Source organism: Emys orbicularis, chromosome 10 (genome assembly GCF_028017835.1).
Source record: "Emys orbicularis isolate rEmyOrb1 chromosome 10, rEmyOrb1.hap1, whole genome shotgun sequence".
Classification (NCBI taxonomy): Eukaryota; Metazoa; Chordata; order Testudines; family Emydidae; genus Emys; species Emys orbicularis.
In genome coordinates, this window is record NC_088692.1 from 17,013,423 (window position 1) to 17,031,300 (window position 17,878).

At 42.4% G+C, this 17,878-nt stretch overlaps 1 protein-coding gene across 1 annotated transcript; it reads right to left on the minus strand.

The window, feature by feature from the left end:
* Positions 1-1,287: 1,287 nt before the first annotated feature.
* Positions 1,288-15,964, minus strand: LOC135884567 (acyl-coenzyme A synthetase ACSM4, mitochondrial-like). The gene is made up of 13 exons (XM_065411991.1): positions 15,764-15,964; positions 11,323-11,533; positions 10,873-11,080; positions 9,700-9,843; positions 8,783-8,939; positions 6,887-6,966; positions 5,850-5,973; positions 5,248-5,328; positions 5,071-5,172; positions 4,083-4,210; positions 3,525-3,624; positions 2,350-2,469; positions 1,288-1,392 (listed from the first exon to the last, which is right to left on the minus strand). The coding sequence occupies exons 1-13, from the start codon at positions 15,962-15,964 to the stop codon at positions 1,288-1,290; spliced, it is 1,761 nt and encodes a 586-aa protein (XP_065268063.1).
* Positions 15,965-17,878: the final 1,914 nt, after the last annotated feature.

The following is a 17,878-nucleotide window of genomic DNA, read 5'->3' on the forward strand; positions in this document are numbered from 1 at the left end:
GCAGAGAACCTGGGTTTGTTCAACCTGACTGGGTTTCACTTGTCCAACAACAAGCAGTTCAGACCTCTTTCTCAGTGACTTGCAGAGGTGATACAAGTATTTTCTCTACTCCTGACCAAAATTAGAAGTGAGGCTGGGAAGCCAAACCTAGGCTGATTGCCTCTGTATTGGGTAGTGCTTGTTGATAAAGCGTGGCCATGGTATCAGATGGCCCCCATTGTCAGTTGTGCGTATATTAAAGTGTGGTGTCTGGAGGTGTTATCAGTCGAAGGCCTTTCTGTTTTCACATGGCTGGATGTATTGGTCTATAGCAGTGTTTCCCAAACTTGGGAAGCCGCTTGTGTAGGGAAAGCCCCTGGTGGGCCGGGCTGGTTTGTTTACCTGCTGTGTCTGCAGGTTCGGCCGATCGCGGCTCCCACTGGCCGTGTTTCGCTGCTCCAAGCCAATGGGCGCTGCTGGAAACAGTGGCCCGTACATCCCTCGGCCCTGGTCTATAGTTTGGATAAGGTAAATCATTTTAACTTCTAATGGACATCTCTGTATCTTTCTGCAACTTGCAACACTGTCTCACTGATCTCAGATACTTTCCAGAACATAGATGCAACACAGCCAAATCCTGGATCTGAACACAATTGATTTTGGGAAAGTTCAGGTTTAGATCAGAACTCTGCTGCTGGCCCCTATCAATAAAATGCTTGAAATTGAAACCACATTTGGGAAAGTTTAGTTTTGCAACCAGATCTGAACTTTGCAGCTTGGGTTCATCATAGGATTCAATTTTGCAGCCTGGGTCCTTCTGTTCAATTTTCCAGGTAATCTAGGTGCTCATGATATTGGAAAAATCCAACAGAAAAAAGGCAATTATAACACAGAGACGCTTGTGACACCCTAAGAACCTCTCAATGCCAACTAGCAAATGGTTCACTATTTCTGTAACAGCAGCTCAGAATCATAAAATCGTAACACTAGAAGGGACCTTGAGAGGTCATCTAATCCAGTCCCTTGCACGCGTGGCAGCACTAAGTATTATCTAGAGACCATTGCGGTCAGCCTGGCTATCACAGGGGAACACTTCAAAGGTGGTTCGGGGACTAGGGTGCACCTATTGTTAATCTGCATTGCCTTGAGGAGATTGTTTGGGTGACTAAAACTGGTTAAGCACCAGCAAGTCTCTCTCTCGCTGGCGGTATGGGGGCGGGGAAGAGGGGGAGAACAAGGTAACACAGTTCGGGGCACTCTGAGAACTGTTACAGCTTGCATGGCATCACTGGAGTGAAAGAAGCTATGTTAAACTCCCAACAATGTTACATTTTTTCCCCATTCTTTGTTCCTTAACTCGTTCCTCTTGATTTTCCCGGTGATTGTCTTCGGTAGCTGTTGGACAAATTCCATCTAATAAAAAACACAAAACAACTTAGTATGCTTCCCAGTGATGTTTTGGGATTTTTTTGCAATGGTGGCTCTGACCCCATGTGGAAGAATGGGAGGACTCACATGAGTCAGGGCTACTTGCCTGACAGTTTCCAGAATCAGGCACTAACTAAGACTATGTCTACACTACAGCTTGTCGGCATAACTTATGTCACTCAGAGGTGTGAATAAACCACCTCCTGAGTGACATAAGTTAAACCGACAAGCGCTCGTGTGCACAGCGTTATGTTGGCAGGAGAGCTCTTCCCACCGACATAGCTTCTGCCATTCATGGAGGTGTTTTTATTATGCCGATGGGAGAGCTCTTTCCTGTCAGCATAGAGCGTCTTCACTTAATGCGCTGCAGTGGCACAGCTGCCTGCATAGGTACAGCTGTGCCGCTGCAGTTTTGTACATGTAGAGGTACCCTAATTGATTGCATGTACAGTTTCCCAAGATGCACTGGGTTTCGTAAGAAACCTAAGATGGATACTTCTGGGGCTGTCGCTAATATGTTTACTCCAAAGCCAAAGGGACAAATCGTTCATCAATTTTCAATCAGGCAAATTTCCACTGACATCACTGGAGTGTTCCTGAGTAAGGAGTAAGTAAAAGCTAAGTAAAAAGCCGATGATTTTACCCCTGGTTTGGAATATGGGGAGTATCTAACTAGGACATTCTACCTGGCCCAGGAATATTTTTAAAGGTACAGGGGTACATTTATTAACAAACAATTTTATTAAAAACTTATGAAAGAGAAAATAAATGAGATTTAGAAAAGTTTCCCTGAACCAAATGGTCTCTCTAAATCTTGATCTCTCTCTTTTAGATGAGTGAAGGAATTTCTGTCGTTCTAAGTAAACCCAGAATGGTTCATTCTGGAGAGACTTAAGAAGGAGACATGTCCCATGTTAAAAATCACCCCTTGGGAGTACTTGCCTTTCTGGGATATTTGTATGGAGCGGTAACTTTCTTGACATGCTCCTGCAACTCAAGCGTTAATTTTTCCAGGTCACACGAGGAAAAGGCAGGTGACAAGACCACAAAAGCTTTCACCACCTACAGGGTAAAAATCAATAGTACCAAACTGACACCAGCAATTTATAAATAAATATTGTTAGATTTAGTTCCCAGTTAGCAATATCCCTCCCAGACCACGAGAGAGTTAAGAGATGTGTGAAGAAGCCAATCTGTCTCTAAAATTGAGTGCCAGCCTGTGATCAGCGTGTGTGTAGGCAGGTAAGTGAGAGGAGGGGTGCAAGGACTGTCCCCTCTGCCCTTCACAGCAGTGCAGGGTTCACATGCAATTGTAGTTCTCACAATCACAATGGTTGCTCCTGGCTCATGCTCCCACCGTCTCCAAAGCTGGCCACGCCAGGTAGGAAGCATGGCCATGGCCTCGCTTCCCCCATCACACACACTAAGCAGGAGAGCTGGTCGGGCTTAGGAAGGAGCACATGGAAGGGGGATTGCAGTGACTGTGCTCTGCGGGAGCTTCAGGAAGCTTTGATTTTTCTGAAGCACTGAGCATGCATTGGTCACACAACTCACACTGAGGCAGTACAGTTCCACTCCACAATGGCAGGACTGTGCTTTCAAGGCACTCTTACGCCTTGTCTGCACACAGTTTTTGTCCTGGTATAACTATGCTGATGCGGGGTGTGATTTTTTTCCCCCAATGTAACCACTAGTATGGATACAATTATACCAATATAAATTTGCCCTGTACCAGTATAGCTTATTCCCCTTCCAGTATGGGAATAGCTGTACCGATATCAGCACATTTCTACCAGTAACTGCATCCACACAAAGGGTGCTGTACTGTTCTAACTATACCAGTACTGTAAAAAGTTACAACTTGTGTGTGTTGACAAGTCCTTAACAGCAGGAAGGTCTATTGATGGGAAAGTGTCTGTCATCATAATTATCTCTTGGGGAGAGACTGTGGAGATGAATAAATAGAGCAAAGGAATGTACATAGGGTTCTGTTTATCACCCTGGTAAAGGACTAGTCACACTGACGTGATGCTGTGCAACAGCTGCACTTTGTACAGTGAATCACAAACCGTTTTGCCTCCTTGAAATATTTTCCTCATCACTCTCAACCTCATTACCTCGCCTCTGAGGGGGTCTGGGCTGCTGACAGCAGCAGATTCTACTACAGCGGGGTGCTCTATCAAGGCATTCTCTACTTCAAATGGTCCAATACGATACCTAGGAGAGGAAAATGAGGTATTTAATTATACTGATCTGGTGTGAATATGTCTTTTAACCAGTACTGGGGTAAGAAAGAACTGATTATTGCCTAAGGCCCCAACCAAAATCAGACCCACGTTGTGCTAGGCGTGCTGCAAAAACTCCCTCCTCCAAGAGCTTACAATCTAAACAGACAGACAAAGGGTGGCAGGAGAAACAGAGGCAGGAACTGACTTCACCAAGGTTACACAGCAGGGCAGCGGCAGAGCCAAGGATAGAATCCAGCTCTCCTGAGTCCTAGTCCAATGCACTAGTCACTGAACCATGCTACCGGAATAAGACTATGTCTGATTCATTTGTAAGTCCCCTTGTAAGTTCCTTCCTGCCAAGAAACTCATCACCAGTTCCTCTCTTATAAATGTTATATGATGATAGAACTATACAGAAAGCTTGCAAAACCAGTAAAACAAACTAACCCTGAAGAATTGATGACATCATCAGATCTTCCAAGAAACCAGAAATATCCTTCTTCATCCATAGTCGCTCTGTCCCCCGTGACAAAAAAATTTCCACGTTCTGATGAAGCGGTTTTCTCAGGGTTATCCTGATAACATTTCACAAATGACAATTAAAATCTTTAGCGTAGTTTAATCATAAATTCTGCTGTTTTACACACAACTGTAAAGGGATCAGCCCTGTATAGCATATTAATGTATAGCAATGAAAGACAAATAAATAATAATCCTTTGTCTTTAAATAGCACCTTTGGTAACAGAATCTCAAAGAGTTGTACAAAAGTGGGTATTCTAAACTCCACCTCTTTGACGGGGAAAGGTTCAGACAGAGGTTCAGAATTAGATATAGATATAGTCCATAGTAAAGGAGGAGACCCAGGGGGCATTCTGCTTCCAAATTCCTCCTTGAATTCTCCAGGACACATAGGGAGGCATGCTCTGCTACAGCCTTTATTTACATATTTTTATTTATCTAGGTCACACAGCAAGGTGGTGGCACAGTCAGGAAAGGAAGTCTAGGTTTCTAGATGTCCTCATCACCTGCTCAAAACTTTAGATTTATATCCACAAGGAGGTGCATTATAAGTGCACAAATAATGCACATTACACATATAATACTCAGTGCAGTCAGGGTCATTGGTGAGGATGTGCTAGATGGAACTTCAGCTTGACTTTCAGAGCCCAGTTTTAAAAGGTAATGAACCAAAACCCTGGATCCAAACACCTCAAAATGTTGAGATGATTGAAATCTGGATCTAGATTCTTTTATCTTGGGTCCCATCTCTACTTTGAAGAGAGTTCCTTCAGAGTCTCCTTAGTTGGGAGGTCTGTTAGTACAGTGCATGATCTTGAGATTGGTGAGTAGGCATAAAATCTGATGAAAATCTGGGTCTTTGTATCTAGTATGGAATTATAGGGATTTCCTATGGTGGTAAAACAGGTTCCTTACTATGTACTTAGAGAAAAGACCAAGTGGCCTTTTAGGTTTGATTCTGATGGCAATTTCCCCTTCTTGTCCAGGAGGCAGAACATTAGCATTCTCATCGATGATCTAGAAGAAGAAAAACATACTTCAGTAAAGCAAATAACTTAAACTGATATAAGACAGGAAGTTGTATTAACAAACCTGAACATCATAAAGGGGAACTGCCTTTCCCATTGATCCGGGTTTAATCTTCATCCCTTTGAAAACGGAACAAACTAGTCCCTGTAAAAAGAGAGTTTTATTTCTGCAGAAATATTACATAGATTCAGTCAGGTTCTACATTCATTAATTTTCCACTTCAATTCCAAACTGCTATGAATTAAGTGTTACAAAAACCCTGTGGGCTAGGCAAGTATTTTAAAGACTGGGACAGTGGAGTAACTTGCATGAGGTCACACAGCAAGTCTGTGAAACAACCTGTAAAAGAGTCCAGGTATCTTGACCCCAAGTCCTATATCTTAGCAACAACATCCTCCTTCTTCCCTATCACTTCACTCAGGATTTTCTCAGAAATCTTTATGGAAAAATGAAAGCACAAAAAACTCCACCTTTTCCCTGAGCTCTACAAGATAGCCATGTTTCCAAATCAACATAAATTTATAAGTTACTGTATTTTAATGGACTCTTCCTTGACATTTCAAGTAAGTAACAAATGGTTTCCTTTTGGCTTTTTTAACCATGCAACTCAAAAAAGCAAAAGAAATTAAAACTAATTAACACATTATTAACCCATTTGAACATACTGTTTCTGTTTGTCCATATATTTCATAGATAGTCAGGCCAGTCTTCCTTTTCCACTGCTCGATCACTTCTGGGTTGAGTTGCTCCCCTCCACTCACACAGTGCTGCAGACTCATGAACTTGTAACTTAATAGGGATTTAAAAAATCATGAGAGTCACTGAAAGGCCATTGAGGGCAAAGGGGCCTGTCGCTGGATTCCAGTGGCTATTGGTGATAAGCACAGCAGCTAAAGGGCTTGCAAATGTCAACAAACAATAATGGAAAGCTCTTAGTTGAAAGAGTTATCTTCACTCGAGTACAGAAATCAGAGGAAGAGATTTCAGCTACTTTAGCTCCTGATTCTGCAAGGACATATGCCTATGCTAAACTTTGTACAGTAGTCCCACTGAAGTCAGCTCACATTTCTACTCAGTTACAGTCACATGAATGGGCCATTATGAAAAACACATCGCTAAGGTATGAAAAACAAAATCCTTTGGTAACTGAAATTTATGGTAGAGAATTTTGCTAGTATTCAGCAAAATTCAGTACAAAAGATTTCTTGTGAGTCCTGCCACCTCATGATTAAACTACGTCATGTGCAGAAGGACCATCTTTGGAGGGTTGTATTTCCAGCACTGAAGTCATCGCACTAACTAGTGTTTCTGACACCGTGTAAAACTTGACACACCAGCTAGGTCTACTTAAGTTTTCAGAAGGTCACCCATCACCATGGAATCGGAGCACCTCTACATGGGTTCATGAGAACATTGTTTCTGGGTTTGATGCACTTGGCTTCAGCCCCTTCGAGTTTTGCTAAGAATGTCAGCTTTGAGTGACCCCCCCAAATTTTGGAGAGAAACAGTTGAAAATGCTGTGTTTCCTCCATCTTTCATAATGAAATTATGCAAACCCCATGCATTTCTCATAACTATCTTTTCAGAAGATGCTGGTTATACTGATGAAACTCAATATATTGTGCCAAGCACCTAGAGCTGTGATTTCATTAAAATTTATTCAGGTGAGTATTGTTAGTAAGTCATCTCTCTCCTGAAGTACCTGGTAAGATCATGCTGCACCAGCATGCGGAACAAAGTCGGAGCACCAAAGATAGTGGTGATGGGAAATCTGGAGATAGTCTAGTGAAATAAAACAACAAGATGAACAAAGTTTATGTGTGAACTGCAGCAAAGATTACATTAGCTAAGGGAGTACGGGAGAGTGTGTGGGGGAGAAAGTTCCCCCTTCTCTGCTAAAAACAGAGGGGAAGTCCACTCCCCAATCTCACCCTCCTCCTTAGCCAGTGTAGAGAGAGCTCCTTTTCCAGTTTCAAACAACTGTAATCACTGTGTGACGGGTTGGATCACAGAAACCCCCTTGGGAGCTGCCACCCAATGTACCAAGACTACTTCTGCTCCTGTTTTCCCTGCCAGCTCAAGACTCCAGCACCCTGTCTTGTTGAGCCAGACACTCCAGTCTGCTCTAACACGGACCCAGGGTCTGGATCACTTGTCCCAAAGCTGCAAGTTTACCTGAAAACAGCTCACAGTAGTGTGCTTGTCTTTAGCACTCAGATGCCCAACTCCCAATGGGGTCTAAACCCAAATAAATCCGTTTTACCCTGCATAAAGCATATGCAGGGCAAACTCATAAATTGTTCGCCCCCTATAACACTGATAGAGAGATATGCACAGTTGTTTGCTCCCCCAGGTATTAATACATACTCTGAGTAAATTACTAAATAAAAAGTGATTTTATTAAATACAGACAGTAGGATTTAAGTGGTTCCAAGTAGTAACAGACAGAACAAAGTAAGTCACAAGCAAAATAAAATAAAATGCGCAAATCTATGCCTAATCAAACTGAATACAGGTAATCTCACCCTCAGAGATGCTTCAGTAAGCTTTTTCTCAGACTGGACACCTTCCAGGCCTGGGCACAATTCTTTCCCCTGGTACAGCTCTTGTTGCAGCTCAGGTGATAGCTAGGGGATTCTTCATGATGGCTCCTCTCCCCCTCTGTTCTCTTCCACCCCTTTATATATCTTTTGCATAAGGCGGGAACCCTTTGTCCCTCTCGGTTTCCACCCCCCCCTCACTGGAAAAGCACCAGGTTAAAGATGGATTCCAGTTCAGGTGACATGATCACATGTCACTGCAAGACTTCATTACTCACTTGCCAGCACACACATATACAGGAAGACTCACAGGTAAACACAGTCATCTGCGGATAATGGTCCTGTTAATGGGAGTCATCAAGATTCCAAACCATCATTAATGGCCCACACTTTACATAATTACAATAGGCCCTCAGAGTTATGTTTTATATTTCTAGTTTTAGATACAAGAGTGGTACATTTCTACAAATAGGATGAGATTATGAGCTTTGTAATAATACCTTACAAGAGACCTTTTGCACGAAGCATATCCCATTTGCATTATAGTCACTTATTATCAAATTTTTATAAAACTATCCCAGTTACATTATATTCACTTATTATCATGTTTTTATAAAACCATATAGACTGCACAACGTCACACACTGATATTATCAAAAACTATCTCTACATCAACTGTACCAACATTCTGGCTCTCTTTTGTGTTTCCCCCCTGAAATGTCACTAGTTACTACAGCTGTTGAGTGTTACTTTACATTCATGTTCTGGAATGCTATGAATAAAGAGTAAGTAATGACCTCAGGATTAGAGTTAGTTTTTCAACTAATCATTATTTTGTCAAAAATACTGATTTGTCTAAACTGAACCTGTGTCGCATTCGATGAATTTCCTGACTTAAAAAAGAAGTTGAGGAAAGGTCAAAATTTAAACAAAACATTTTGATTGACCTGAAGTGAAAAAACCTAATAGGAGCTGCTCAGTTAATTCAAGATTTGTTTTGAGGTCTACCTTGCACATGGGGAAACTTCAGCAAACCTACAGGATGACTTTTTTCTTACATTTAGGAGAGTTGTTGATTCAACCCGTGGAAGGCTGTGTACAAAGACACATGACCCGAAAACCCATGGATCAAGAACAGACCCCAGCGAAGCTATTATCCAGCCTGTATCTGATAAGCACCACATCATGTCTTCAGGAGTCAAATCCAGCCAGTATCTGATATGAAGAGAAAAGAGTGGTTACGGAAAAGTTTTTTTTTTTTTTAAATAGACAATGGAACTAGAAATCAAGAACTTTAACTAGGTGTATACACAATAAGCATTAACAGTGGTATTGCCTCATGACGAGCTTGTGGGCTCCATTCTCTTTGCAGGAATAACCCATCTGGGAGAGCTGGGGAGGTGGAGACTCTGAATGTAATCAGGGTGAATTTCCTTTGTGTTCTTCCATTGTTGCATTGGCGGGGGGGGGGGGGGGGAGAAGTAAGGTGGTAGAGGAAGAAGTGGAGGATTCTATGGAGGAGGCTGGGAATTCCACTCTTTAAATTCATGGATCTCAGTGGTTGTGCTGGGGGCAAAGGTGATCTGTGTCATGGAGTTCTCTTGCTTTTGCACAGCTGTCCAATCCCAAGATGCTCTGCAGCCCCAAGCACATGGTATCTATAGGAGCTGTGCTTCTGGAGTTATCTCCAGTTGTAGGTTGTCACCTGAATCCCTCTCAAGAAATGCTGGGAGTCATTCCTTAATTCAAAATGGAAAGATGAGGTCTGATCTCACTTCCCTTGTAGACAGGGGGAGTTTTGCCAGTGACATTATTAGGGAGCAGGATTGAAGCCACACATTGCATATTTCTTACCCAATGCTTCTTAATCAGACCTTTGGAGTATCTCAGTTATCTTGGTCAACCAGACTCATGCTTTCCACTTCACACTCAGTTTGGATCCATGTTATAAAACTACCAGAGCTACAGTCCTTACCTTTCACTTATGACAGGTCTGAAACCAAGACTGCCCTGGGAGTGTTCAACCATCTTTGGAGAACCTGTGGTTCCACTGGTAAAGTAGATAACCATTGGGTCTTGAATCTTTGTTTTAACGCAGATGTGATCAGCAGGTTGTGCTCTTTAAAATATAGAATATAATGGTGGCTAAAGTGGATACAGGTGCAATCTACTGAGGTTTTGGCATGCAAATGTGGATTAGGTGTTGCAACTGCCCTCTTTCCCATCCCAGATTAAGCTCCTCTTGTGTCCTTTGGATATTACATCTCCCTGGATGAGAGCACTGACTTTCTTTCAGATAGCCTGCCTTACTCTAGTCTCATTTCTCATCCAGCATTAAATCCTATCCAGTTAATATAATTAAACAGAAAAGTTAGTGAGAAATCAGCATGGTAGATTCTTCTTAAAGGAGAAAGAGAAGGAAGACACCAGGGAAGCTTCATGTAGGAAGCAAAAATTGATATATTGGTGGGACAATCAAGAAGGGAGATGTGGATACCACATCATCACTTGCACTTCAGTGGATCTGAGAAAGCTAAGAAGGAGGTGAGGAATTGGGGTATAAATCAGGCAGCTACCTATGGAAGAACACATTCAGAAAAAAAAGTTCAAAATGTGATCTAAACTGAATCCAAACATGTTGAGATTTTAAAAAATGGATTAACTTTAAAGAAAATATCACATTGCGTCTATTTCCTGGGTCCACATCGGAGCAGAGATTCCAAAGAACTATTAGAAATGTTATTCTTGTGATCTAGCTGACCAGGCTAGAATTTGGAAGGACAGGAATACTCAATAAATTCTGCAGTGAGACTTCCAGTCTAGTTTTCAAAAGGAAGAGATTTGGAGATGTCCACATGAGCACCAAGGGCCAATCATTCCATAGACATGTTTGACCAAATTAGATAAAAACAACTTAGGTCTAGTTCCTGCCCCTATTTCATGTACAGAACGCCCATTAAGTAAGGATAGGATGGGACCCACCTGGAAAGAGACTGCTGTTAGAAAAGCAACTCTGATTTGGAAACATCAGCAAGGCTGTTGCAAAAAACTCCATTAATGCCTGACTCTGTGTCTAATGGATACAATGTACTTTTGAGAAACCCTCATTTTCTATCCTGTTATTGTAGCACTGCTAATGCCTACTTACTTGTATAGTTCATTAAAGTTCAGCCACCCAGCTCTTCTGCCTTCGGATACAATTAACTTGGTTTTCAGAAACTGGCAATCAGATGCAACTGCGTCCACTGTGGATGCCACCATATCATTGGTAATGATACACTTGGCCTTAGAAGCCTGGAGTCTATACAAAATGTCTTTCGCTGTTAATTGGGAGGTCCCTACCATGAGGACGATTCCTGGAAGAGCAATAAGGTTACTTTTTAAGAGGACATTTTTAATTTGATCATTTTCTGTGTGGGAACATACCCAAAAATTATTCCCCAACTTATACCAAAAATGAATTTGGATCTATATTGGTTGGCAAAAACTGTTTAGTAGTTAATTAATGTATATAGTTTTCTTCTTTATGAAAAAAAACTAAAACTTCTGTTCTTAACATTTTTCAGCTATCTATCAAGTTCAGCAATCTGAAACTGACCTGTTCTCATACAAGCCACATTCACCAGCCACCATTCCGGTATCCGGGGCAGAATCAGCATAACTCTGTCTCCCTTCTGCAGACCACATATATCAGAGAGGACATTGGCCACTTTTCTGGAGTGGAATCCCAGCTCCTCAAAGCTCCACCTCACTTCATTTCCTCTTCCATTTACCCACCAGAAGGCTGGGTTTGATGATCTCTTTCCATCCTACAAAACAGCACAAGGGTTAAAAGAAAAAGGATCATTTCAAATGCCAATCAAACTTGTGATGCGCATTTATTGCTGTGGATCTGTATATCCCATGGCGTGCACATTGGGAATCATCCAAAGCCAATTGAAGTCATTGGAAAAACTCTTGTTGACCTCACATAGCTTTGCATCAGCCCCAATTATTTCCAGTAATGTTTTACTTTTTCTGAGCCCTCAGAGTTTAACAGATCAACTGTCTCTAGTCTGAAGGCCTGTCCGGACTTTCACCTGAAGTCTCTAATGCTCAGCATTAACACTCGTATGAGATATCAGATGATATGAAACGCTTCACCTGTTACGCCTCCTTTTCTGGGCACAGAGTCAGGGGAATCTATTAAATGATGGTAACACCGACAGGGTGAAATGAAATGACATGAGAATGCTGAGGAACAATTCTGTCTCCTGCATGATGGACTCAGAACAAAAAGGAGCAATGGAGCTGATTGATGATAAGGATTTCCTCATGATGATCTGTGCAGTATTAGAATCTATTCTGGAGAGAGATAGCTGTGCCTTGGGGAAAGATTTCCCCTCAGTCAAGTGCGGTCACTTTGTACAGCACCTTGACTTTATTATTTCACTTTATGTAAATAAAGGGTTTAACTCAGGGCTGGCCTTACCATGAGGCGAACTGAGGCGGCCGCCTCAGGTGCCAGACTTGGGGGGGGGAAAGGCGCCACTAAGACCCAGAGTGTAGAAAATTGTGTCCGCGGCTGGTGCATATGTATTCTCTCTGCTCTAGATGGACAGAGATGGTGGAGTGCTGTGCTGGAGGAAGGAGGGCACAAGAGACATAACAGGCAGGCAGGAGAAAAGATGAGAGGGAATAACAGAAAGCAGCAGGAGCTGCAGGGAGAGAGAGGAGGAGGAGGAGCCTCTTATGTACCTCTCTAACACCCCCAGGAGCCTGGACTCATTAACACCAACTTCTCAGGGAGCTTCCTGTTTCCTGCTGCTTCTCTGAACCCAGTTGAGGAGAACAGGCAGTCAACTGAAGTAGTAGGAGCCAGTTAGGCCCTTAAGCCACTGATATCTTCCCTCACTCAGGCCCTGCTACCAGCCTGCTTATTTGTCCCCTTCAATTGAGTGTTGAGAGCCACTATAGCTGGCACAGAACAGCAGTCATGAGTGAAAGAAGAAAACGCCCCTCTGGGGCAGCATTCAGAAAAAGCAAGCAAGCAAAGGAAGCTTTTATATCTAAGCAGGAAGAAGCTCTCCTGAGATACATAGACACAAATGTTCACGGTGAGCCTTCCAGCCCCAGGGAGGATGTTAGTGGTGAGGAGATGCCTGATCTTCCAGTTAGTCAGACAGAGTGCAGGTGACCTGACAGCTACTGCAGCATCCATATCTCCATCTCAAATGGATGTAACCATGCACATTCCGGAAAAAAAGTGTAGATCAGAGAAGAGAGTGGTGGAGGCACAAGAAACAGTTGCTGCTGAGTTTAGTTCCTTAAGTCTAGATGATCCAGGACTGTGGACCCACTTGAGCAGTAGCCTGAGGGACTTCCTTGTACAGCATGGGCCACAGCAAGTGAAAAACTTCATGTTCCCCAAAGACAATGAAAATAGAAGTTTCCACCCAACACATTACTGGCGTGAAATCCCCAATGGTGACAAAGTGGAGAGGCGATAGCTTAGGTACTCAAAAACCCAGAATGCTGCATACAGTTTTTGTTGCAAACTCTTCCAGTCTAACGTTCCAGCCACCTTAGGTTCTACAGGAACAAAGGACTGAAAAAATCTGGCTAGAAATCTGGCATCACCAGAGAGCATTCCACAGGTGGATGAGACTAAGGTTAAAGGCCACCATAGATGATCAGCATCAAGAGAAGATTGCATCAGAGTCTCTTTATTGGCAAAATGTTCTGAAAAGGCTCATTGCCATTGTGAGAATGTTGCTACCCAAAACCTAGCACTGCATGGCACTTCAGATCAGCTGTATGTGCCGAACAATGGAAACTTCCTTAAAATTGTGGCGCTGATGGCTGAGTTTGATGCTGTACTCCAGGAGCATCTAAGAAGAGTCACCACCCAAGAAATGTACACACACCACTACCTTGGAAAAACAATTCAAAATGAGATCATACCGTTACTGGCAACAAAAGTCAAACAGAAGATTGTGGCAGATATGAAGACAGCAAGATATTACTCTGTTATTCTGGACTGCACACCTGACTTCAGCCATATGGAACAAATGACATTAATGGTGCGTTTTGTAACAACAACAAAACCTAATGAAAATGTCACTGCAATGGTGACTGTCAGAGAGCCATTTTCTAGAATTTATTGACATTGATGATACTACAGGAGCTGGTATGACAAATGTGCTTCTTAAAAAGCTGGAAGATACGGGAATTGCGATAGCTGACATGAGAAGTCAGGGCTATGATAATGGTGCCAACATGAGAGGAAAGAACAGAGGAGTGCAGACACGGATCCGAGAGTTAAACCCTCGAGCTTTTTTTTGTCCCATGCAGTTCTCATTCATTGAACTTGGTGGTCAGTGATGCAGCATCAGCTTCTAGTGAGGCTGCTGAATTTTTTAACGTAATTCAAAGCATCTATGTATTTTTCTCTGCATCAACTCATCGATGGCAAATTTTGAAGGAACATCCTCTCTGACGCTGAAACCACTGAGTGCCACACGATGGGAAAGTTGAGTGGAGGCGATAAAGCCTATCAAACACCAAATTGGGAAGATAGATGATGCCATAGTTGCCATTATGGAGGATAATGCTATGACAGGAACTGTTCGTGGGAGAACAGTGGCAGAGGGAATTGGAATCACCAGAAACATTCATAACTTCAAATTTCTGTGTGGCTTAGTGTTGTGGCATGACATACTGTTTGAAATAAATGTTGTAAGCAAGAGACTCCAAGGTGTTGATCTTGATATATCTGGAGCAATGGAACAACTGGACAAAGCAAAGTCATACCTACAGTCTTACCGGTCAGATGAGGGATTTCAAAATGTTCTGAAGAGTGCACAGAAGTTGGTAGAGGAATCCTTCCTTCACACTAAAGCTATTTTGCCACCCATTCAAGAATACAAGCGTCACCGAAGAAGACGACATTTTGTTTACGAGGCACGGGATAATCCCATAAGAGACCCCAAACAACAATTCAAAGTTGAATTCTTTAACCAGGTGCTAGATTGTGCAATACAGTCAGTTGAACGTTTCATGCAGCTCAAGGAACACAGCAGTTTATTTGGGATGTTGTATGATATTCCAAAACTCCTCACTATATCTAAAGAAGACCTACACCAGCAATGCAGGGCACTAGAGGTAGTGTTGACACATGATGACATGCGCAATATTGATGCGAGTGATTTAGGTGATGAACTGAAAGCCCTTTCAAGATACATTTCAGCGGGGTCAACTCCAAAGGCTGTTCTGGAATATATGTGCACAAATAAGTTGACCACCCTCTTTTCAAATGCTTTTGTTGCTCTGCGCATACTTCTAACACTTCCTGTAACAGTTGCCAGTGGAGCTTCTCCAAGCTGAAGTTAATAAAACCACATCTACGCTCCACAATGACACAGGAGAGGCTGGTCGGCCTTGCAACCATCTCAATAGAGCATGAGCTGGCCCAGACTGTGGACCTTCAGCAGGAAGCAGTTCAAATCTATGCAACCAAGAAGGCACGGAAAGCACCACTTTGATTATTCAAACAGATAAAAATTCCAGTGTTTACTATGCAGATAAGAAAAGTTACATTTGCTGTTCAGGCATTTGAAAGTTAAGTGTTACTTAAAATTTTTGAACAAGGTATTTTAAGTTGTTAAGTTCTCCTTTATTGGGGTAGGTAGCAGAGCAGTACCATGAGAGGAATAGAACAGGAAGAAGGCAGAATTGAGACCTTTCAAAGTTTTGGCCCAAGTGAGGGGGTATGGGGGCATCATTTGAGCTCCCCGCCTCAGGTGCCAAAATGTTGTGGGCCGGCCCTGCTTAACCTTTCTGCTGTACCTATGCAAGGAGTCCCAATAGGACTTTGATGGGAGAAAAGTGAACAAGATTTAGCCCAAGGAACCCAGCCCGTCTAATGATAAAGCACGAGAAGCATGATAATTTCAAATGCAAATTATCTTCAGAAACTGATTTGTCCTTTAAATAAATGACAAAAATAGTTATTCAAAAAGAAATAAAATCTCTAATCTGCCCAATGACAGAGATTTTACCTTTTCCATCTGAGACCATTTGTCCAGCACATCACTTGCAAAGTTAAAGTATTCGGGCACTTGCTGTTCACCCTGCCTGATAGATTCGTCATGTGAAAATAGCTCTGGGGCAAGCAGCCTGGGCTGTTTATGGAAAAGCCTACAACTTGATTTGGAAATCCACAAGGATTTGAGAATCTGTAATTTAAGCAAAGTCTTCATGGTAGCAGAGGATTTGTCAGGTTGTTTTAGACCATGTAAGAAAATAAATAAAATAGTTGTTGTGGATCCTGAAACAAAAGAAAAGACAAAAACAACAGTTATCATCATCCTGAATGTTGTCTGACAAACAAGCAAAGATAGAGGGTCTAATTCTGGTTTGGTGTATTAATCAGTACAAATCTTTTATAATAAGCATGGTCAATCTGTAGTTTTTAATATAATGTCAGTAAAGTGGATCACACTGTTTGGAAAAACCATCCATTTATTTGGCTTATTTATAACTTGCACCACCAAGTCCTTAAGAATTTAGCTGTCTGCAGCATTAATCTTGGATCTTATTTGCAGCTTCATGGCTGACTAGTGTACTGCTCCTTAGAGGTGCTAATCACTCACAATTCTTATTGAAGTCAATCAGTGTCATTTAACACACACTGATGTCCGTATCCAAGAATGGTGACACTTTGTAGTCTCCATCTGCTAAAACTACCCTGATTTCTTTAACTTTCCTGTGTGTAGCATGTACTTAGCTGATGTTTTCCAAGAGGTTTCCACAACAATCCTCACAGACTTTCCCTGATCAATGTGCAGGGTCGGCTCCAGGTTCTCTGCCACCCCAAACAGTGAAAAAAGAAAAGAAAAAAAAGCCACGGAAGCCACTCTCTTCGGTGGCAGTTCGGCGGTAGGTCCTTCACTCCATCTCTTCCTCTTTGGTGGCACTTCGGCAGCAGCTCAAAGAGGAAGAGAGGGACTGAGGGACCGGCCGCCGAATTCCCGCCCAAAGCACCTGCTTCCTTAGCTGGTGCCTGGAGCCGGCCCTGTCAATGTGCTAGAAGACTACCTCATTCATCACATAGATCCCAATCCAGCAAAGCACATAAGCATGTACATAACATTAAGCATGTGTATTACTGTTGATTTCAACAGGACTACTCAGGTTCTTAAAGTAAACACATGCTTAAACACTTTGCTAGATTAGAGCCACATTCCCCAATTTGGTTCTTTGCTACAAGATAGGTCTACATTTGTCTTACATCTCCCATCTGAATACACAGTAATGATCCCAAACGCTTTGGAGTCCATTTACATTCTTCCTTGATATCTGTGCCTTCTATCTTTCTCTCTTTAGTATTATCACAAACGTAGAGATCTCGGCTTCAGTCCTTTTGCCAAATTGTATGCACATAGTGAACATTCGGGATACATTTACGTGCTCCCAGCTCGGGTAGATGGACACATACTAGCTCTGCTCAAGTTAGCACACTACAAATAGCAGTGTAGCTGGGGGGAGTAAAGGCACCAGCTTGGGATAGCCACCTGAGTGCAACCCCACCCAGACACTCTGCGTATATCCTTGGGTGGCTAGCCAGAGCTATCCCTGGCTAGACTGCTATTTTTAGCATGCTAGCTCAAGCAGAGCTAGCATGTGTTTGTCTACCTAAGCTGGGAAGCAGGTTCCTACCTGCAGCGTAGATGTACTCTTAGCGAGTGCTGCAAGTGTACCTGGAGCATTCCATGTCCTGGAATAAAACACAGTCCCTGCCCTGCAGAGCTTGCAGTCAGAACATTTACCAGTGGTGACCTAAAGGCCTATCAAGGTATGAAAATTGTTTTCTGTCTCCCCACCCGTCCCATTCATTAACGCTTTTCAAGTTTCTGGAAGATACGCTTTAATGAAACGTAAGTTATTAGACTCAGTACAAAAGTAACTGGGTGAAGTTCTATGGCCTGTGTTACTCAGAAGATCAGACAAGATGAACGAATGGTCCCTTATGGCCTTAAAAATCTATGAATTAAATAGAAAAAAAAATCATTTATAGTTATGCTCTGGAACAAGTTCATTCCATGTGTAACTATATGAAGTCCCACTGAGTGAGTTTTTCCCTTTGTCCCGGTTTTCTATTCAGCGCCATATTT

Bases quoted from the DNA above. Each gene is read 5' to 3' on its own strand.
- LOC135884567 (XM_065411991.1), bottom strand. From the start codon at position 15,964: ATGAAGACTTTGCTTAAATTACAGATTCTCAAATCCTTGTGGATTTCC. The intron at 11,534-15,763 runs GTAAAATCTCTG...GCTGTTTTGTAG, and splicing joins AATGGTCTCAGATGGAAAAG to GATGGAAAGAGATCATCAAA. The intron at 6,967-8,782 runs GTAAGAAAAAAG...TTATTTCACTAG, and splicing joins AATCAACAACTCTCCTAAAT to ACTATCTCCAGATTTCCCAT.